The sequence below is a fragment of the Pagrus pagrus genome (assembly GCF_965226575.1).
Source record: "Pagrus pagrus genome assembly, chromosome: 7".
Classification (NCBI taxonomy): domain Eukaryota; kingdom Metazoa; phylum Chordata; class Actinopteri; order Spariformes; family Sparidae; genus Pagrus; species Pagrus pagrus.
In genome coordinates, this window is record NC_140191.1 from 6,071,169 (window position 1) to 6,092,088 (window position 20,920).

At 41.9% G+C, this 20,920-nt stretch overlaps 1 protein-coding gene across 1 annotated transcript in view; it reads right to left on the reverse strand.

Annotated features, from left to right (window-relative positions):
• Nucleotides 1–5,130: 5,130 nt before the first annotated feature.
• ntrk1 (neurotrophic tyrosine kinase, receptor, type 1) overlaps nt 5,131–20,920 on the reverse strand; it is a gene marked incomplete at its 5' end in the record, with an annotated part of 31,562 nt that continues 15,772 nt past the window's right edge. The window contains 9 exons of the mRNA XM_084358352.1: nt 5,131–5,393; nt 9,559–9,717; nt 10,172–10,412; nt 14,248–14,420; nt 15,927–16,057; nt 16,306–16,461; nt 17,794–17,896; nt 17,994–18,052; nt 19,138–19,470. Of these exons, the coding sequence (XP_084214478.1) occupies nt 5,208–5,393; nt 9,559–9,717; nt 10,172–10,412; nt 14,248–14,420; nt 15,927–16,057; nt 16,306–16,461; nt 17,794–17,896; nt 17,994–18,052; nt 19,138–19,470 (1,541 nt within the window). The 3' untranslated portion in view covers nt 5,131–5,207. The remainder of the gene's footprint in view (nt 5,394–9,558; nt 9,718–10,171; nt 10,413–14,247; nt 14,421–15,926; nt 16,058–16,305; nt 16,462–17,793; nt 17,897–17,993; nt 18,053–19,137; nt 19,471–20,920) is intronic.

The following is a 20,920-nucleotide window of genomic DNA, read 5'->3' on the forward strand; positions in this document are numbered from 1 at the left end:
TATTAATTTCATTGTTGATTAATCTGTCAATTATTTTCTCGATTACTTGATTTGTTGTTTGGTCTATAAAATGGTGAAAAATATCTATCTGTGTTTCCCAAATCCCACGATGACGTCCTCAAATGTGTTGTTCAGTCCACAAGCGGAAGATGATAAGATATTTTTACTGTTAAAGAGGAGTAAAGACACCAGAAAATATTCACATTTAAGAAGCCGAAAACAGAGAATTTGTACTTAAATTGTTAAAAAATTTACTCAAAATAATCCATTATCAAAATAGTTGCAGATTAATTTAATAGTTGACAACTAATCAATTCATTGTTGCAGCTCTATTCTTAGGATTGTGGTCGGCCTAATTTTATCTGATATGTACTGTAATGTCTGGATCATTGGTATTTTACGAGTGTGAACAGTGTAATGTTTCTGAGATTTAGAAGAATTATTTTAGTATCAAATAATTGATTTTTCTCTATAAAAAGCCAGAAAAGGTGAGAAATTTCCACAGCCACAGGCGATGTCGTTACATGTCTCGTTTCCTCAATTTATGATCATTTATAACAAAAAAATCCTGACTACAACAGTTATTCTTATAATTATTATTTGATTTTATTATCAAAATAGTTGGATACATTTTGTTGATCATACGTGCATTTAACTGTACTATATGCACGAAAACAATATTCTCGTGATATCGATGGAAATCTGAAAAAAAATCAATATTTTTTTTACTTTGTTTACAGTGTTTTGTCTCTTTTTTGGCAAATAAATTACCCTAATACTACGAGTCTAGGCAGGATGAGAGAGAGTCTGTAACCATAACTGTAAAAACAAGTGTATAGAAAGAACAATTACTATTAAATACTCAATTACTGGTGAAGAGGCAACCAGATTAATTTATGATAAAAGATGCACGAGACTGAACATCTTTGCTGAAGTGTTATTAAGAAAACATCAATATTTATTTCTTAATATCACAGTTATTGTGAACATCACAATATTGGGATGACCCTACTTTGAATAATGACATTTTAAATTTGCCTAAAACATACATTATTTTTCAGATGCTTCATTTTAACGGCAGTCTGAGTGTTAGCAGTGTGTGTCAGCGACCAGCAGAGGGCGGGACAGTACAACAAGAGAGTGTCCCGGTGGAGCAGCTTGTCACTCATGTCTCCTGACCAGGTTTCATTTTCCAAAAACCAGGCTGCAGCTGCAGTGTTGTAACAGCGTGTGAATCCCTAAAGATGTATCTGTCACAAACCCAAGGTGACACCAGGTGACACATCACACTGCAAAAAAAAAAAGTGTTTTTAACAGTAATTTCATCTGATATCCAGTTTTCAAACCTGATTTTTCTTTTATTGACAACCACCACGTTGAGGCTCAATATTCTGAGTTAAAACATTAAAATAAAGGCATATCACTGCAGAAACACTTTAATTTAATTATTGTTCTAAAGCCTTTTAAACACTTTCAGCAGGAGATTAAAGATGGAAAAACGGCCTGTGCGTGTTTTATTAATATGCAGTTTCAGTTTTAGGATACAAGAAGCTTTTGTAGATTAAATAACTTTTAAAAAGTGGATTTTTTCCCATGCAGTTCATCAGAATGAGCTTTGTGATGTGTGAATTATTACAGAAATTTAGATTTAAAAAGCTCCAGGCTGCACACACAGAAATACTTAACTAGTGCACAGAGTTCAGATTCAATAACAGTGACCTCCAAAGTCTTTTTCATTTTCTGCCCTCTTTTCTCTACCAAGTTGTAAAAAAAAATGTTGGTTTGACTCAGTTTCAACATTTTGTGTTCTCTTGCATTTAAAGCCTTACAGGATGGAGAGTGAAGCACACAGAGTGGTTTTATTATTAGCAGCGGACACAGACCAAAATGAATCGCCACTTCCATTAACACAGAAGAAATAATTACCATAAGAAATCAATATCCCGCACACACATGCATTATACGATGAGGTGGAAGATTAAAAAGGGGGAAAGTTCCCCCTCTGCAGACCTCCTAATAGGACTTCCATTTTAAAAATGGCCTCATTTCCAGCTCCTATTATAGTCAAATTCCATATCTAACCAGGCTGGAGACTCGAGTGCTTATTAAAAAGGTTCATTTTGAAAAAAACCCCACAAATGGAGCCCTTCAGGATAGCAGGGACAAACACTACAGCCTGTACTAATCCTATCTGGGCCAGAATCTGCTTGTAGACACTAGAAGAAACAATAAGCCAGACACGAGTCCTCCAAGTGTTTTCATCTCCCCTCGGTACACCAGAGGAGGTAGAGAGAGAGAAAGAGAGACAGAGAAAGGGATGATAGCATTACTCACAATCCATTACCACTCCCTGGAGACGCTCTGCATACAGAGTGATGGAGGAAGGGTGGAGGTGGAGGTGGTGGCGGTGGCCAACAAGAAGAAGAAGAAGAAGAGGGAGGGTGGGTAGTGAGAGAGGGGTTTGGTTTTGGAGGGGTGTTTGTTTGCTGGAGGGCCGGCGGTAAGGCAATATGAAACTTGATTATTCCTTTTCAATAACCGTCTCCTGAGCATCCCGTGGAGACGTCGCAGGTTGCTGATTAGTTCGTCAAAATAATAGAAGGCTCTTGAATAGCCTTGTTAAGATGTCTAACTTTAAGTACAGACGGCAGCCCAAATCATTGTTCGCTCTGAAGCATACGATAATGACGGATTGACTGATGCAGAGGGATGTTCCCGCACAGGCTGCTGCACATTTTTGTTTTTTTTTAAATCAAGTTTGTTTATTTTTAAGGGCAGACAATATACAAAGTGCTGGAGTAACAATACATGAAGATATACATATATATATATATATATATTTTGGACATTAATGTACATTTAATATTTACACTTACAGGCATCACACTGGTTTGTCTTTCACCCACTAAATGTCCCATTTGGTTGAATTTAAAGTGAGAGTTCACCCCGAAAAATCCAAAATACTTATTTTTTCAGTGCTATTTTTGGAGGCTAACCCGGACGTTAGCATCGCCCTGGCTCCCTCAACAAAAAGCCTACGTGACCTTTCAGTTGGATAAAAAACAAGCTCCGTGGCAAACACAAGTTTATGATTTTTGAAGCGCAAACAAAATCCCCGGAAACAAAAAAATTAAATAAATGGATCAATCCATAAGTTGGAAAGTTGCAACTAAAGTCGGCCTGTAACGACGGACTGATGAGTAGATGAGTCTCTGTTCGCCGTGATGACGTTTAATGTCCCCGACAGACTCTGTAGTCTCATTGAGCCACTTGTTAGCAACTTTTTAAAGACACGTCAAAGCTTTAAGAATAACGTAGGTTATTTACTGGGATTGGATTACATAATCAGGATACAAAAAAAAGGTAACTGTGTTCTGGTAAAATTACGGAAAATAGATGTAATGAGATTACAGATACATTCAGTAAAAAAGGGGGTTACTCGTTATTGAGATTAAATAGAAATCGTCTCATTTATTTATTGTCTCTCGTCTTTATTTGTTACGTTTGTGTTGAAGTAATCCAAAAGTAACAGAAAGAAAATCAAGTTACATTACTTTAATATTTTGATACTTGAATGTCAAAAACGTGAAAATGTTGTATTTTGTGTCGACCACAAACCTGATGTCAGACATTTAACCAAAATCCCATTGACTTCAAGATGAGGGAACCAGGAGGGCATGAATGCAAACTTATTACAGGGTTTTTGGACTCACTTCTGCAGAACCCTATTCATCCATCTAGATTGTTTTAGTACGAATATTAATTTCTCTTTTCCAAAAAAAAAAAATGACCCAAATACGCAAGACAATACACAGACCTTGTTGTGAGCACTATTTTCTACCCCGGCACAAAAAGAAGCGAACATCTACTCATGGACGAGAGGCTCATGCTCGTGACGGCACAGGATGTAAACATTAATGGCGTCCTGTAACGTTAGGCAGCTTAGCCTGCTAGCCTCTTGTGCACGAGTATGCATTTTCTCATCTGTGCTTCCTTGCGCACGGTGCTATGTAAAGAAAACCTGTGGATTTCCTTAGAAAGAGACACTGATGTTGACTTTTTAAATGTATTTTTGAGTGCCATCGAGCTCCATTATATTCAACAGAAGGCAGACATCTCTTGCAGCCGATATCTCCAAAACGCGGCACCTCACGCTAAAACAATCTAGATGGATAAACAGCGCTACGGGTAAGAAGAAAAAATATGTGTTTTTGATTTTGGGGTGAACTGTCCCTTTAAACCCTTTGTTTTTGTCCATGGCGGTGGCCTCACCTCCAGTCTCTGTTTCAGTGCCATCTGTCCGCCTCCTCCTGGAGTTTCACTCACTTTAATCCATCTGTTGCCTCTAAAACCATCTCGGCGTGGCACCTCCCCACCATCTTGCCCCCTTACTTGAATTTCACCGCAGCGCTTTGATTTTTGCAGGTCGCTACAGTCGCATGTTGAACATCGCTAATTTGTACAAAAAGCTACTCCTGAGTCTCGCAAGGCAGGGCCACAGGTCAAACTGTTGTTCTTTTTTTTTTTTTTGTCCGTATTTAACAGCAAAACAGACGGCATTAAATGTAAACACACACTTTCACTGCTAATATATGACATTTCGTTTCTCGTTTTGGAAAAATACTCATATGATACACTGGATTTGACACATGAGAAACACACGAGCTTTCCAAGGTTTTGATTGATATCTTATATACATTTACTGAAAGCCTTTTAACAACCTCCCATATCAAAACTTATCCAAAATCAGCGACCATACTATACAAATGACTGTCTGCTGTACCCAAATCTGAAAAAAATTGGTTTCCACTTTTGACTCATGATGTGAAGTGCCTCTCCTGTAATCATGTTTCATTTTCTAATTGCCTTTCGACACAAGTGTCGGCTGTAGAGTCGTATAAAATGTCCCCGACAGGCCCTCGTCTGGTATATACAGTTACTTCAACACTTATCCATGCATGTCCCTGCGTCGGGCCGATCCCACTTCAGATAAACACTTAACACTTCGGTAAACATTTGACAGGTTTCCAGAGAATGACGGGGCAGTTAATGGGGTCGGGCAGGTCGAGCATTGAAGCTGGAAAAAGCAGCAACTGGGAGATTTTGACATACTTTTAAACCCCTGATTAGATGATTGGAATTAAAGGAACAAGGCCTCAAATCAACACCTCCATCTCTCCAGCCTCTGAGCTGTGAGGCTGGCTCTCTCAGCCCAGGATGTCCAGGTACACCGGCGGGTTCTTGACGAGGGCCAGCAGGCGGCTGTGGATGTCCTTGATGACCATCCTCTGTTGGGGCTCTCTCTGCCAGCAGCCCTGCATCAGCAGGTACACCTCCTTGGGGCAGGTGCGTGGCCTTTCCAGTTCCCGTCCCTGCGTGATGCATTCAATGGCCTATTGAAAAAAAAAAAAAAAAAGAGCGTTAGACTCATATATAGTGTATCTGTACTCAATTCATCTGGGGGGAAAAGAGATGCAAGTTAAACTTAAGACCTCAGATCTTTTGAGGTTGACTTATTATTTAAAGGGTCAGTTCACCCAAATTTCAAAAATTCATATTGTCTCACGCTGGATCATAGATTTTATGAGAAGAACAAGGTACCAGAGGTGGGATGAAACTAAGTACAACTACCTTTTTACTGTTCCTCAGTGGATGTTTCAGGTATCTGTACTGTTTCTTTTTTCTGACAACCCTTTTACTTTCACTCCCTACATTTCAACACAAATATATGTTTTTTCTCCTCCTTAAATTTTTTCAACAGGCTTGTTACTTTAGTTTTAATGCATATGAGGGGAATAATCAATTATATTTATTTTTGCATCATTGCACGCCGCCTTCCCAACATCACAAGACTGATTTCAACCTGTCAGACGTAAGAAGACGGAAACAGACAGAGAGGGAGACTGGAACGGGGAGAAAAGGCGTGTTAGTGTCTCGTATCTGACGTCCTGGGAATGAGACAATCAACTATCTTTCTGGTGCATTTACGAACATCTCGGACAAATCCTCCTGGTTCTACCTTTAAGTTAAATAGTCTTTGAATTATCTTAATATGACGTGAGGTTCAGTTGACTTTACACAGAAGAAAACTTTTTACTTTGATACTTTGAGTACTTCTACCTCTGACTCGTGCCCTGTACAGTTGGCCCACTTCAGCTGGTGGTTTATTGTTTGATTGTGTTGATAAATGTACTAAAATCAACATCGCAGCAATCTGTAATACAAATATATGTACACATGCTGTATTTCCTTCTCGACCAGATCAAAATGTCAGCTAATGCACAGTCTCAGAAACAGGCCCTGGGGTCCGAGTACCTCTGGTTGGGAATCACTGATGTATCTGAGGAACACTTGCTGGAAACAGACGCTGCTGAATTTTTAATGTAGTTTTTAAGCACTGTGAGCACCACAAATTATATTACCTTCACCACCATTATATTGAGGTAAATATTTAAAAGACAGATTAAAATCTTGGCAGCATTTCCGAATAAACAGAAACATTTTGGCAGAACGGTACCGTCCGTCGTATCTACAGGTTTACAGCTCGGTGTCCATTAGCGGAGACCTCGGGGACAAACGAGAGCAGCCAAAATATGAATAACCTCCAGCTCAGGCACTAATGGCCACAACGACAGATTGAGTTCACACGCTCTCTCTGCTCAGTGAATAAATCACTGTCGAGGATGAGAGAGAGGATTTCACCGCACTCTCCATTTGAAGGGTTACCGACTCAATCTCATTCTCATTGTTAACCTCGGCCTCGCACAATGAACAGAGGAAGCCTGTCAGCGCTGAGCGACTTCACGCCGAAATTGGCCCGTCAGTCGGCCGCGCAGCTCGACAAAAAAGACTCATAAAGGCTGCCCAAAATGGCCGCTGACGCCACGGCATGCCAAGTCAGTATTTTTGGATGATTTATCTCCGCCACTGCGTGTTTGGGCAACATGATAATTCAACTTGTCCCTCATTGGCCGAGACAGATTGGGCTAACAAGGTTAAAGCTCATTGGCCCTGGGCTAAAATGCGATTAGAATTGAGTGCCTGAGAAAAGTGATCTACCCTTCTCTTGAAAGGAGAGAGGGTTTGGGCCTGTAATAGCACCGCTGTGGTCACAATGGAGTCCCACTTCTCGGTGCTGGAGCTGAAAAGGCTAGACTGGACTGCCCTTAATTACTATGAATGTATCGATTAGTTCAAGAGTGCAGAGCAGCTGAAAAAACTTCAGCAACATATGCTGTGAAGTGTCTTCGACTGCAGTGAAAATGTTTCGTTCTTATGAGAAAGCAGAGAAAAACCTTTCAGACTGCTTTTTACGAAAGTGTTTGCACTAGTACGGGTTGAAATAATCGTGTTAACTTCACATATTTAAATGGATTTAAAGGGGCTACAATACTTACAAACCAAAAGTTTGATACACATGACAATGAAATAAAAATGTGAAAGGACCTACAGAGAATTATCAGCTGAATCTGTACATCCTCTCAACTTTATAGTGAGTTTTAGCGCAACACATCATTTTGCTAGTTGGTGAACATACCGGAGCATTTAGAGGCTAAAGAGTCACATATTACCCTCAGGATTTACAGCTAAAAGAGAGTGAATATTGGAATTAAAGGAACAATTTACCCAAAAATGAAAATTCAGTCATTATCTACTTATCCCCATGTTGATTTGGAAATTCGAAATTTCATGCTTTAATGTCCAAAACAAAACATTTCTCGAGCTCTGAACAAATAGATGGGGACTTGTTTTAAAAAGTAAAAAAAAGAAAATAACTGAAAAATACTTAAAATGGCTCCATACAGCTCGTCTCAAGTCCCCAGAAGCCCAGAGATCCCAAACTGATTTTAAAGATGTAATTTACACCCTTTATTACGCCAAAATCTTCACTGTAGCTGCTAAGCTAAAAGCATTAGCATGCACCCCGTCTGAAGTGGGTGCAAGAGCTCGACTGTGCATCTGTGCGAGTGTAAACATTGTCCTTTCAAATCAATGAGGTGTCTCGGCTTCCAAAGCTTCCATTTTTTGGTTGAATTTTTAACGATCTTAAACAGTCTCCATCTACTTCAGTTGTTTAGAGGAATGCTGTAACACTGTTTTGCTGTGAAGCTCCAGAAATGTTTTGCAGACTATAAAACTTCACCCGACTCTCCTTCAGCTTGGGGTTGAGTAGACGATGACAGGATTTTCATTCTGGGGTGAACTTTTCCTTTAAGTTCTCCAGGTTTTGGCAGAATCATGACTCCAAGTAAATGATCTTGCTGGATGTGTAAGTAGGAAACTGTTTCTTTACAAGCTCACCATGTCAGCTGAAGAAGTTAGTATCTACACTCGTATAAAACTCATATCGATATGTTTAATAAGTCTTAAGGTGACAAAGCTAAAATTCAATGGTAAACATCATCTCTCCCACAAACAATGCAGGTGAATCAGTAATAACCTAAATACCAATTTGCCAGAAAGAAACAATAACACAAGACAATTCTCTGTAGTTGTGTGAGTCCACTTTAAAGGGACAGTTCACCTGAATCACAAACACACCCCACTGTTTAGCCACCAGCCACTCAGATTCTTTCATTCGTTGAGGTTTGGAGATCAAATTCAATTACCGGATGACAAAATAAGTTCTGATGTCTGAAAGGAAATCTGAGCACACGGCGTAAAACCCGAGAGTGAAATACTAAACTCCGTCCACAACGGCGGAAAGAAAGCACTCTGTCAAGAGAAAACTTTCTCTGGTTGGAGCCACAGTCGCTCCCGCCGGCCACACAAATAAGAAAATGCCGTTTACTGTTTGTCAGCTGGCTTTTAAAGTGTCATCTGAGGCCACCGGCTGCAATTTCCTTTAATGTGTGTGGAGAGACATGACAGGTGAACTAATAGATACCACCATGAAACTTCCACAGTTGATCACTTACAGTAAGACAGTTGCAACTGCTTCTCATCCAAACTAGAGAAAAATACATTTACCCCCGTTTAAATGGTAAATGGACTGTATTCATGTAGCGCTTTTCTAGCTGTAGCGACACAACACAGGTCAGCATTCACCCATTCACACACACATTCATGCACTGGTGGCTGAGGCGACCATTCAAGGCGCCACCTGCTCATCGGGACCGATAACTATTCATACACCGGTGGAGTTCAGTGTCTTGCCCAAGGATACTTCAACGTGGAGACGGAAGAGGCCGAGAATCGAACCGCCGACCCCTGGACAAAGCCGCAGCCGCCACAGTGGTGTGTAGCCATGAACTTAGTTTCGGCTTAATTTGCTCAGTTTCAACCAAATAATAGCGATCCCAGTGAGAGCTCACATTTTGAGTGCTTTAAACGCCGGGTTAACCTTCACCTTCACCTTCATTTTAAGTCTTTTTGTAATTTGGGTGACGTGACCCTTTAAAATGGAGCGACGGAGACAGAGACATGTTTGTGCGGCTGTCTCATTCGGTGACTAAAATCTTTCCTGGCCACCCGAATGAATCAACTCCCCAACAGCAGATACCATCTTTGTCATCGCTGACAGTCACAGTTGTCATTTAGCTCTCCGTCCTGACCCACCTCGCTGTTGGACAGCTGGTACCAGGGCTGTTTGCCGTAGGTGAAGATCTCCCAGAGGACCACGCCGAAGCTCCAGATGTCGCTCTCTGTGGTGAACTTCCTGTACATGATGCTCTCCGGGGGCATCCAGCGGATCGGGAGCATCGTACGTCCTCCAACCTGAGGACGGAGACAGGGAAGACATTTCACATGCGAGGTAAAGGAACAGAGTTCAACTATTTCGCTTTTTCGAAGGAACTAAGCAGAAACACAATCTTTTCATGTGTTCAGTTCATCTGTTCATCCTTGCACTACCTCTGAATACCTGGAGGAGGAACTTCAGATCAATGCGAGGCAGACGATCTGAATAATAAGAGCTTTAACGTCCAAAATAGCTTCAATTGGGTATTTTAGTTCAATGTGAAAAAGAAAATGGACTCACAGCCACAAAAATCACCTTGAGCTCTCTCCTTGGTCTGTAATGTAATGTCTGTATAGTTTGTGAGTTTTCAGAGGAGGTTGTGGACGTGGCCTTAATGACTGGAGTTTATGAGGCTTCACACAGACGCCTTTCAATCTGAGACACATTCAGCAAACGCAGTGCTATCTATCAGAATATAAAACACACGCTCACCCGATAGTAATCTGTGCTGTAGATGTCTCTGGACATGCCGAAGTCTCCGATCTTGACCACCAGGCCCTCCCCCACCAGACAGTTGCGGGTTGCCAGGTCGCGGTGGACGAAGTGCAGCGACGCCAGGTAGACCATGCCCGAGGCGATCTGGGCGGCGATGTGCAGCATCTGAGGCAGCGTCAGCTGACCCAGCGGGGGCATCTTCGTCTCCTCCAGGATACGAGCGTCAGGACCGTGAGCTCTGCGGGCGACACAGGAGGAACACGTGATTGTACATCTGTTTTTTATTCCTGATTATTCAATTAAACTTCTGCTTTATTAGACAGATCATGAGGGAAAAGAGTTTTAACTTCCTAATTTAATTTGGCAGTTTAGTTCAAAGGTTCCCAGCCTCGAGGTCGGGCCCCTCATAAAGGGTCACAAGATGAATCTGAGGGGTCACGAGATGATTAATGGGAGAAAAAATGAGACAAATGGTTAAAAAAAAAAAAAGTTCTGCTGCAGAAAATGTATATTTGTGTTTTTGTGTTTCTCTCTTATCTTTACTTGCTGTGAAATAACAGAGAATCTGACCTTGTTAATTCTTAGAAAAGTTATTTCTATGAAAGTGTCTGAGAAGTTTAATGGAAATGTCTCTTTGTTGAAAAGAGCTGAAACTGTGAACAACTGCAAGACTTTTGAAACGTGACAAGAAACTCAAATGAGACAGGTTTTAGTCTCAGAGGGTCACAAGCCAAAACATTTTAAAAAACACTTAATCCGTAACAATTCTCTTTTACAGAGTTTATTTTACAAGCCTATCATGTGTTTTTAATGTGAAATCTAATCTTATCAAATAAACAAATGGCACATAGAGTAAAACATTTTTCATTTTTTTCTTAACAAGAGGGGGCAGTATTTCACCAGAGCAACTGCTAACTGTAGCTGCCGTTAGCTAGTTAGCTCAGTTAGCCATCCAGCTAGCGGTACGGACTGGGAGCTCGGGGACAGGGGGAGTGTTGCTGTTTACGCTGCACTGGGACGAGTCTGGTTAGTATGCTGGTAATTGTGTCGTTGAGCTAGTTGGACTCTAGTTGGACTAAACTTCACGCTCGGCACTTTTTTTAAACAAACAGTGATTTTTTAATGATGACTCAACTTATATATAACGCACTTTATCATTTTGTCATTTTTAAGGTTTCATTGCTTTTTTAAAAACTACTTTGGAGGCCAGCTGTCTTTGTTCAGGTCTTTTATGCTAGTTCTGCTCATCACTGCTGATAGAAGACAGAATATTTTTCGTAATTCGTAGAAGGACATTTTTGTTTCTATCGATAGGATTGTTTTTTTTTATCCTTTAGTGGACTGTATGAGCACACTTATTTCCATTTGTAAAGAGCAGAGCATGCCGGCCTCTGCTATTCTTCTCCGCTCCCGCTGGCTGCTCAGCTAATCGAGCGCTGGGATCGCGGCTCCCGGTACGTCGGTAACTATGGCACCAACCTTGGGTGACCTGAAGGACAATGACCTCAGCGTGCAATCTGCAGATTGAACAGCTCTGACATGTAGGAGCTCTTGAGACGGTGGCCGTGACCACGCCATAATAAAGCCATTTAACAGCGATGCTTAATAGAAAACATGAGGCTTGTAATACGCCTACAATTGATTTGCAATAATGCAATTCGGAGATGCAGAGCACATTGACTCTCAGTTGTGGATCATAAACACCCACTCGCACGTCCCGAGTCCAGCCTAAATGAGCAAATCACAGATGATGTGTCTCCATCCATCCTAATATCTCTCCTCTCCACTTGGTCCCCTCCTTACAAAGGAAGTTGTCTATACAATCACTATTAGTTTAAAAGGCAGGTGGCAGGGTGGGAAAGCAGCTGCATTGTGGGGGCCCTCAGACGTTTCACCCATTCTGTCTGCTGGAAATGCGATTTCCATCCGTCGGTGAAACATATATCTCAGTCTGTGTGCACGCATGTGTGTGTTTTTGTCCGTGTGTCTTCACTCCCAATCTGTCTCCTGTGGAGGACACCTGGCACACAGCGTCCACGGCGTCTGTCAGATGGTTTCCCAGGTGCCAAGTGAGCTCTAATGGGTCCAGACTGTGTCGCTCCCTCCAGCTCCCTCCAGAGGTTTTTACAAAACTTGGATTACAATTTGAGAAACGTATTATAAATCTTTTCCATAACCATCTTACACAATTCAAGCGTTACCACAAACTAATTGGTTGCGTAACCTCTTCTCGGGGGTATCACATTAGTTCAGCTCAGTTCAAGGAACCTTGTGTATTTCTGTTTTGTGGCCGTGAGAATTCAAATAAAATCACTCCATTCGCCGTTATTGTGTGAGGACAACTTGTAAATAATACATACGCCTTGACACGCTGCGAATTTACTGAATATGAGCCATGAGCCCGGGACATTTTTGTTTTTCAGCTCTAATTAGACAAAACAAAATGTTCATCTATACAATCCACTGCCTTCGTCTGTGCCCCGTGACATTAGGGTGATGTGAATAGCGAGTGGAGGAGAAATTACGGACTAAAAAAATAATCATAGCTGATATTAAGTTTGAGTCACTTTAGCAAAAAAAAAAAGACAATTTTGGGCAATTTATCCTCAAATTTGGACTTTGAAAAACAAGGACATGCCAAATTTACAGGGAGACTCAAATTACTGACTATCTCCAGGACCCTGGATAAATAAGCACCATGCAAATAGGACCTGCGAGACCTTATAGTGCAGAGATGGAGGAAAAGCAGCAACATCAGAAAATATCAAAAATAATTGTACAGGTCGTACAGACACTTCCACAGCCGGTCCTCACGCCCGTCTCCCTCGTGCCTTTTGTGCTTAAACACACAGGAACCACACAGTCCACCGAGGTCAGCGCGGCGGGTTCAGCCTTATAGCGCACGTCAGGTTTGACTGATGCTGTGGTGACACCGCAGCTCACAGTGGACCGTGCAGCTTTTTAAGGATCGCACTGAGCTGCTCTGAGATTCTTGTTTTTAACGGCGGTCGAAGTATCAGCGGTTATCTAAGAGCTGCCGGTGAAGGAAGGGAGGAAGATGTGAACGGAGACGGAGACATTTTAACACGACAGCAACAGACTGCCGCTAACAATTAGTTTTATTATTGATTAAAGGAACAGTTCACTCAAAAGTGAAAACCAGTCATTATCTGGGGTGAAGTTTCGTAGTCTACAAATCATTTCTGGAGCTTCAAAGCAAAACAGTGTTGCAGCATCCTCCTAAATAACTGAAGTAGATGGGGACTCGTTTTAAAACATTAAACCCTAAAATGGCTCTTATGGTGCTAAAGAGCCATTTTCTGATTTTTTAAATTGTTTTTGGAGAATGCTGTTTTGCTGTGAAGCTACAGAAATATTTTGCAGACAACAAAACTTCACTTTCCATCGGCATGACGGTGAGTAGATCATTTTTTAAATTACGGATGAACTGCTCCTTTAATCTAACTCCAGTTCAATTTGCACTGCACTGTATTTTTTTCCACCTTTTCTGGCTTTATATATTGTCTTGTTCATCTTTTCTATTTTGACATAATGTCTTTATGCCTTTACATGATGCACTTTGAATTGCCTTGTTTTTGAAAAGTGCTGTGCACATTAACTCGCCTCGCCACATCAAAAATGTCTCCCATAATATCCTGTAGCCCGAGTTAAGACATTTAAATAGCTTGTTTTGTCTGACCGTCAGACAAAACAAGCCATTTTTCTTCGCCGTAGAAGAAAACTATGAAATATTCACATTTGTGAAGCTGGAAAAAGTAAATAATGGATTCATTATTTCAGTTCCAGTGTAAATAATAAAATTAACGATGACTCCATCTCACGGCTCACTGGGAACAGAACAGAACCATTGGTGATGTTAACATAACACCTGTGCTTTTCCTATGATGACAAGTCAAAATGTCTGCTGTGAGAAAGCTCTTTAATTGTTAAACTGTGTTATTGAGATGTGGATGTGTATAAGGTGCACTGTTTTGTTCGGCAGGGACGGACTCATGTGGGGTGGGACCTGAACTCGTGACCCTCAGGCCGTCGTGAAAAGCTCTGCAACATACCGAAGAAATCGGTTGAGGTCTCCGTGCCTCATGTACTCGAACACCATGGCGAGCGGCTCTCCGTCGGTACAGACGCCGTAGAATCGCACGATGTGCTGGTGTTGGAGCACCGTCAGCAGCTCCGCCTCCCTCTGGAAGTCCTGCCGCGTCGACTCGTTGGCGTCCTTCAGAGTCTGTGACCGTTACATGGAGATAATGATTATTGGGCTTTGGGGGTAAAAGGGAACATCTTAAATCAACATTGAGGAGTGTAATAAAAGGTCAATGTGTGATAGAAAACAAAAATAAAGTTGTGTGGAGTCTTTTTTTCATCGGGGCTTGAATCGTCCAGCTGCACTCCTGCTTTTAAGTGATGATGTGTTGCAATAAAAGCACCTGACTGATTAATGGGATGATAAACCTGAGCAGACTCTGTGGTTTGCATTAACTTGTTGTAACATGAGCTGCGTATTAAACCACCTGACTGTCCTCAACAAAAACATCCCACCCTGAAACCGCAGGATATTATTTCAGTATACGGAAGATTTAAGTGCTCACTTTTTCTCTTGTTGGTCTCGTATCAAGTAGCTTTTTTTAAAACTACTTTTAGGAAGTTTTCTTAAGTATTTATTTTTGAGATTATATATAGTTGACAGTAGAGCGCTGACAGGAAACGAGGGGAATGAGAAGGGGGATGGCGTGCAACAGAGGTCCCAAACTGGACTGGATGTTGCACTTACATGGTCAGCATTTTAAACCTCTTGACCGCCAAAACCCCACAATTTCACTTGTTTTAAGTACTGAGAGCGTTGCCACTAAAGCAGACCACGAAGTGCACATTAACACCAAGCCAAGCTACATCTTGCTGTTGGTTTATTATTATGAATTACATCACTAGGTACCGCTGATAACTTTAGCTTTAGCTGAACAAAATTACAATAACCGAGCAACCAAATCTGTTTCTTACCTCGGTGTATGAACAGTAGTGTTGCTAAAACGTTTTCTTAGTTATTAATCTTTCGTAGTCACAAACAGATAGATCACCTCGTTGCTATGCATCCTGCAAACATCCATATCTACACTATAATACTACGTATACGTTGCGTCTTTGTTTCACTCGCTTCCAAAAGCAAGCCGAATGAACATCGTTACGACAGGAGGCAGTGGTGCTCTTGCTGCTCTTGTCCACAGGGGCCGCCAGAATCAACAAAAAAAGAAAGCTCCTCGTAGCAGCTTTAAAAATATGTTTTTTTAACTTTATTTAAAAAATGAAGGTACTGCTTATCTCTTTTGTTTTATTGTGCTGAAAATCAAATATAAGTGGCGTTTCAAAAAGCTACAGTAAAAGTGTTGTTGCTTAAAAATGTCATAATTACATATGATGACGTGATTTTCCTGAGGCAGAGGAAAAAACTTCACCTGTTGTGTGCATTCACTTCATGTCTGTGAGATATTCTACTGATAAAGACATTAACACTGTAGTGAAACGCTGGTATGATGTCGATAAGACTGTCTACAGGCCGTTAACACGGACGCCGAAATGAAAAGCGAGACGTAACGCCACGCACACGCACTGCTTGCGCATCCAGTGTGGCCAGCCTGTAAGGCTTCACACTGACAGCTGACACGGTTTCACTGTTGCAGATGTTTACAGGGAATGAAACCATATTAATAAGAGTTGACGGTGCAAATCTGCTCACCTTGATAGCGACCAGCATCTTGTCGCTGTCGGGGCTGAGGTTGGCACATTCTGCCAGGTAGACTTTCCCAAACGCTCCTTCACCCAGCTCCCACTTCAGCACAATGTCCTGCCGTTTAATGTGCTGGACGCCTGATCATAAAATACACAAAAAAAGGTTTTGAAAACGTTTGAAGCATTGTCTCGTTTGCACCAACAGTTAATTACAGTTTACTTTGTTGTGCGTATTGTAACTGGCAGTCAGAGGCAGCGTCGAGGACACTTAAATATTACAGACACGAGACAATAGATAATAGCACCAACAATCGAGTAAATCTGGGGGAGTGAGCATGAATGTGGAATCAGTGACAAGTGGAAACGAGCTGAGAAATAACACTCACACATGTCTTTCTCCTTGATGATGCCGCAGAAGTACTGTGGATTCTCTACAAAGCTCGATAAACCCGAGTCCTCGTCTGAGGAGGGCGGGCTGGTCCCAAAGTTCATGAAACGAAGCGACACGGCCAGTTCATCCTCCGTACCCAAAACCGATGAACCTAATGAAACAGGGAGGGATGCAGAGGAGCGAAAGTGAGCGATAAGTAACACCTAATCAGCCCCCAACTACTTGTGATTGTAGTGGCCATCGACAGAAGCAATTCAGAACCCATTTTTATCCCTTTTTCGAGGAAAGCGGACGTTCTCCGCCACAAACTTGGTTGCACATTTTGCTGGTACCATGGTGACAAGCTCTAATAATCACCATCATCAACAAGCATGCAGCAATCAGAACTGAAGAAATGACCATATAGAAAAGCCTGAATGGTTAGGAGGCTACAGTGCGTATTAAAAGCCAAACAAGTGGGGCCCAAATTGTAAAACCCCACTCAGCAAGGCAAACCACAGAACCCCCAGAGTCCAACACCGTTAGAAAATGGAACAACAAAGAGAGAGCACGGAGGCGATGGAGGGAAGGAAGGAGAGAGCAGGGTCCACTTAGGCAATCAGGCCCACTTAGGCACTTTGAGAGTGAGAAGGGGCAGATGTGTGTGTGTGTGTGTGTGTGTGTGCGTGTGTGTCGGGGGGTGGGGTCCGAGCAGAGCTATATCGTCTAGCTGTTCCTCCATCCATCCATCCATCCATCCATCCATCTTCTTTAATGGCCCTCACCACGTGCCGGTGGCCAAGGGAGGTTTCTGCCGCCATTCTCGTGCAGTAATTAAGGCACTTTAGCGCGGCCGACACAGCGGCTGCCCGCGTGCAAAGTTACAGCTCAGTGGAAATCCTATATTAGTCAGTCTCTGCCGTGCATTACCTTCTGAGAGCCTGACAGGATCCATCACAGATTTTGAAACAGTAATTTTGGCAGAACGTTCGACTACGGCTCGTTCCAGTTCACGTATGCGGCTTCTGATTGTGGCTCTCGGCTGAGACGGTGTCATCGATTTCCTTCATGGAAGGCGATATAAAGGATTTTGACGTTCGTTCTCTGCAACAAACGTCTTTCCCAAAAAGTTATTTCAACTCAGAAACCGGTTGTTTCCAAGAAATCTTGATGCTGCGGGTGAAACTTCGACGAGTTCGCAGAAGGAGTCTGCGTTGCTGAAGATTTTTTTCAGTACTCTCTTGTGTGAACGCTTAACATGAAGCTAGATTCAGTAACTATTTAGCTTAGCTTAGCATAAAAAACATCACGATGTGAATTACATGCTCAAATTATTATTTTGAGACCAGTGACTTTCTGAACTGGCTTTATATTTAGTGTTAACACACAAGAGCGGTATCAATCTTCTCATTTAACTCTCAGCACGTGAGAGGATAAGTGTATTTTCCAACATAACTTTTCCTTTAATCAAACTAGCCAAGTTATGCATGAAATAAAAACTTACGGTGGATACCGAACTTGGAGTGCTGGCCACACCGGTTGATAACCAAAATCATGATGAGAAGGAAGGTGCAGGCGAACACAGCGAGGCCCACAGCCACAGACACCTGTTCAAACACAGACAAGCAGAGTCACACACAGTTACGCTCACTCACATCAGCGATTGGTACATTTGTATTTGGGAACGATGACGCGCAGACGTACCACAAACACTCGACTCTCTGGGTTCTCCGTGACGTTCATGTCTGAATCGTTCGTAGGAGCTGGGGAGCAGAAACGATACGTTGAAGAAAAATGACTCGAGACGGACCTCACGTCAAGAACATGCAGTGAGGAGACATGCAAAGATGTTTAAAGGAGTTAAACATTTTCAAAGACTTACTTGGATTAATGACAACTGTAGCATGTAGGAGGAGAGAATACAAACACATCTGCGGTCACAAATGATGGAGAGCAAAAGCATCCCCATTTCAGACCCTTACGCCTGCTGCCCCGTGGCAAAGCGGATTAAGTAAGTGGATCATGATCCCACGGTCGGGGGAAATATACGAATATTTCCAACATACTGACTTTTGGTGAGGCAGCATAGGCAATTTCTGCAGTTTCAGCAATGTCGATCCAGAATTCACACTGTATTTTCAGCAGGAAATGCATTTTTGGTATCATTTGAGACCAAAAAATGATTTTTAAAACTTTATTTTGCACGATATTAAAAATGTTTTGTTAATATAAATACACAGTACACTTAGAAAAGGACATTTGTGAAAAAAAACCCAGTTATTCAGTTTTTAAGGACGAGTAGGACATTCAAACTTGAATTATGTCTTTGTGCTCTAAATTGGATGATTCAAGTCTTTTCTACCGTCTCTGGTTTGTCATTAAGAGACTCAGCAAGAAGTTTTTGCTTTTTTAGGATGATGCACCACTTTACTCAAATAGAAACGGAAATGAATGAGTGGTTTTCAGTTTTGTGCCATTAAAAGTTAACCAGGACGACTTTATTGTTGGTTTACAGATCTTTAACAATAATGATTACATGTTTTATGTACTTATAATTGTCTATAATATATATAATGCTTTATATAGTTCTTGATGCCATTATCAGGATAGGTGATTTATCAATTTATCAGCTTGTTCTTCGCTCATTGCTTTGTTCTGTGCACCTTATTTTAAGGTAAACAGATAAATCAAGCAAATGTTTCAGCGCTGGAACAACCAGTGTTAAAATCATAAGTTATTCAGGTGGATTTCTCTTCTGGCTGCCCTCTAATGGCCTCCTCCGCTCGTTATGGAAATGCTGCTCGGAAAAAAAACATTCTGCAGCTACGAAATAGTTTCAGGAACTCACCGGGAATTATCCCCTCGGGATCGTACGTCCCGAAGGGGTTCTCCATAAACGACCCATTGGCCGTGGCCTCATCCCTCCCCAGCTTGTTCTCGACGATCAGAGTGTACAGGCCGTTGTTGATGTGGGTGGGCTTGTTGAGGAAGAGACAACCGTGTTTCACCGATCCGTCATCCGAGTCGGGGATGAGCTGGGTGTATGTGAAGCGCGACGTTTTGAGTTCATTGCCGTTGTACAGCCAGGTGATGTTTGGCTCAGGGTTGCCATCCACAGCGAAGGGGAAGCACCAGTGGTGCTGCTGCACTGCGTCCTTCAGGAAGAGGATTTTGACGGGAACTGTTGGGCAGAGACAGATGTTTGAGTTCAGGGTGGGTTAAAGAAGAGATGCAGGAGAAAAAGTAACTGAATAACATCCCTCCCCAACAAATGTTGAGCTGCGAGTTGGTTCGCTGCTCTTGGCCTGTTTTTCTAACTGAATGTCAACTTAGAAAGTGAAAACAGGCAAAGTTGGTTTCTTGCCCAATGATAAATATGAAGCCAAAAATATTTTTAGCTCTTTGAGCTTCACAAGCTGAGAACCATCTCCTCTTATTATATTCAAGAGAGGTAGGACATTTCTAGAGCCGACAAGTCCCTAAACTCGGCAACTCACGCCAAAACAATCCAGATGGCTAAATAACACTACAGGTAAGAGGAAAAATATGTATTTTTGTATGAGTCCCTGCAGCCCTCTGCTTGGATTTCCTTTTTTCTCAGTTTGTTGCTGCTCGAGACGCTTTACCAACCAAAAATGTTGGTACTTGACGTCCTGGAAATGAGATTCAATCAACTATCTCTCTGGTGTGTTTAACGAACAGCTCGGTCAAATCCTCCTGATTCTACCTTTAAGTTTAAAACTCTTTGAATTATATTAATATGACACGAGGTTCAGTTAACTTTGCACAGACATGTCCGGTAGAGATGTCCTTCAGAGGGAAACGTTCTACTTCTATACTTTCTTACTGTTACTTGAGTAAAGAAGTTAACTCCGTACTTCTTCTTTTACCAGAGTCTGTTTTACACAACTTCTCCTTGAGTAAAAGATGTGTGTACTTTTTCCACCTCTGACTTTACACCACTTTGCACAGGTCAAATAATGATCAGAGAAACGCTCATGCACAAGCCTACACGCTACAATTATATGCCTAATGTGCACTTGGATCATGCATCATGTGTAACATAAAGTTGTTAAAGTGCCCTGCAGGTTCTCTCTGAGTTTCCATGAATCAATGTTCTCCATCTGTACTGCAAACCTGTGCTGACCCGCTATGAATAATAAATCCTGGTCGTCGTCGTGCCCCCCTGACCACAAAAGCTACCTGGAAGCGCCCGCTGGACGTGAAGTTACAGGAAATGGCCTCATTTAGATCGAACACGACTCTCGAGTGCAGAGACCCCCCTCACACTGCACAGGCCACTCTGCTGCTCTTAACCCGTGACCCAGGCTCAGGAAGTGCTGCGCTAAGGAGATACCGAGGCATTTTGTCTCTTTAGCGAGGGCCCGCTGAAGTCCGTTACACTGAGTGAGAATTAGCGCTGTTTATCACATTTAACTAATCATCCGTTAGAGACCTCGACACACCGTACACAAGCTATTTAGGGGTTAAAAGGAAGGCGAGGATGATGTTTAATGAGCAGATTTGGACAATGGATCATCAGTCCAGGTAGATTCATAGACAAAATATTCACTTTTCCTGATGATGGGTATAGATAAAGCTCTGATTTATGTTTTTTTTATTTTCAGGTT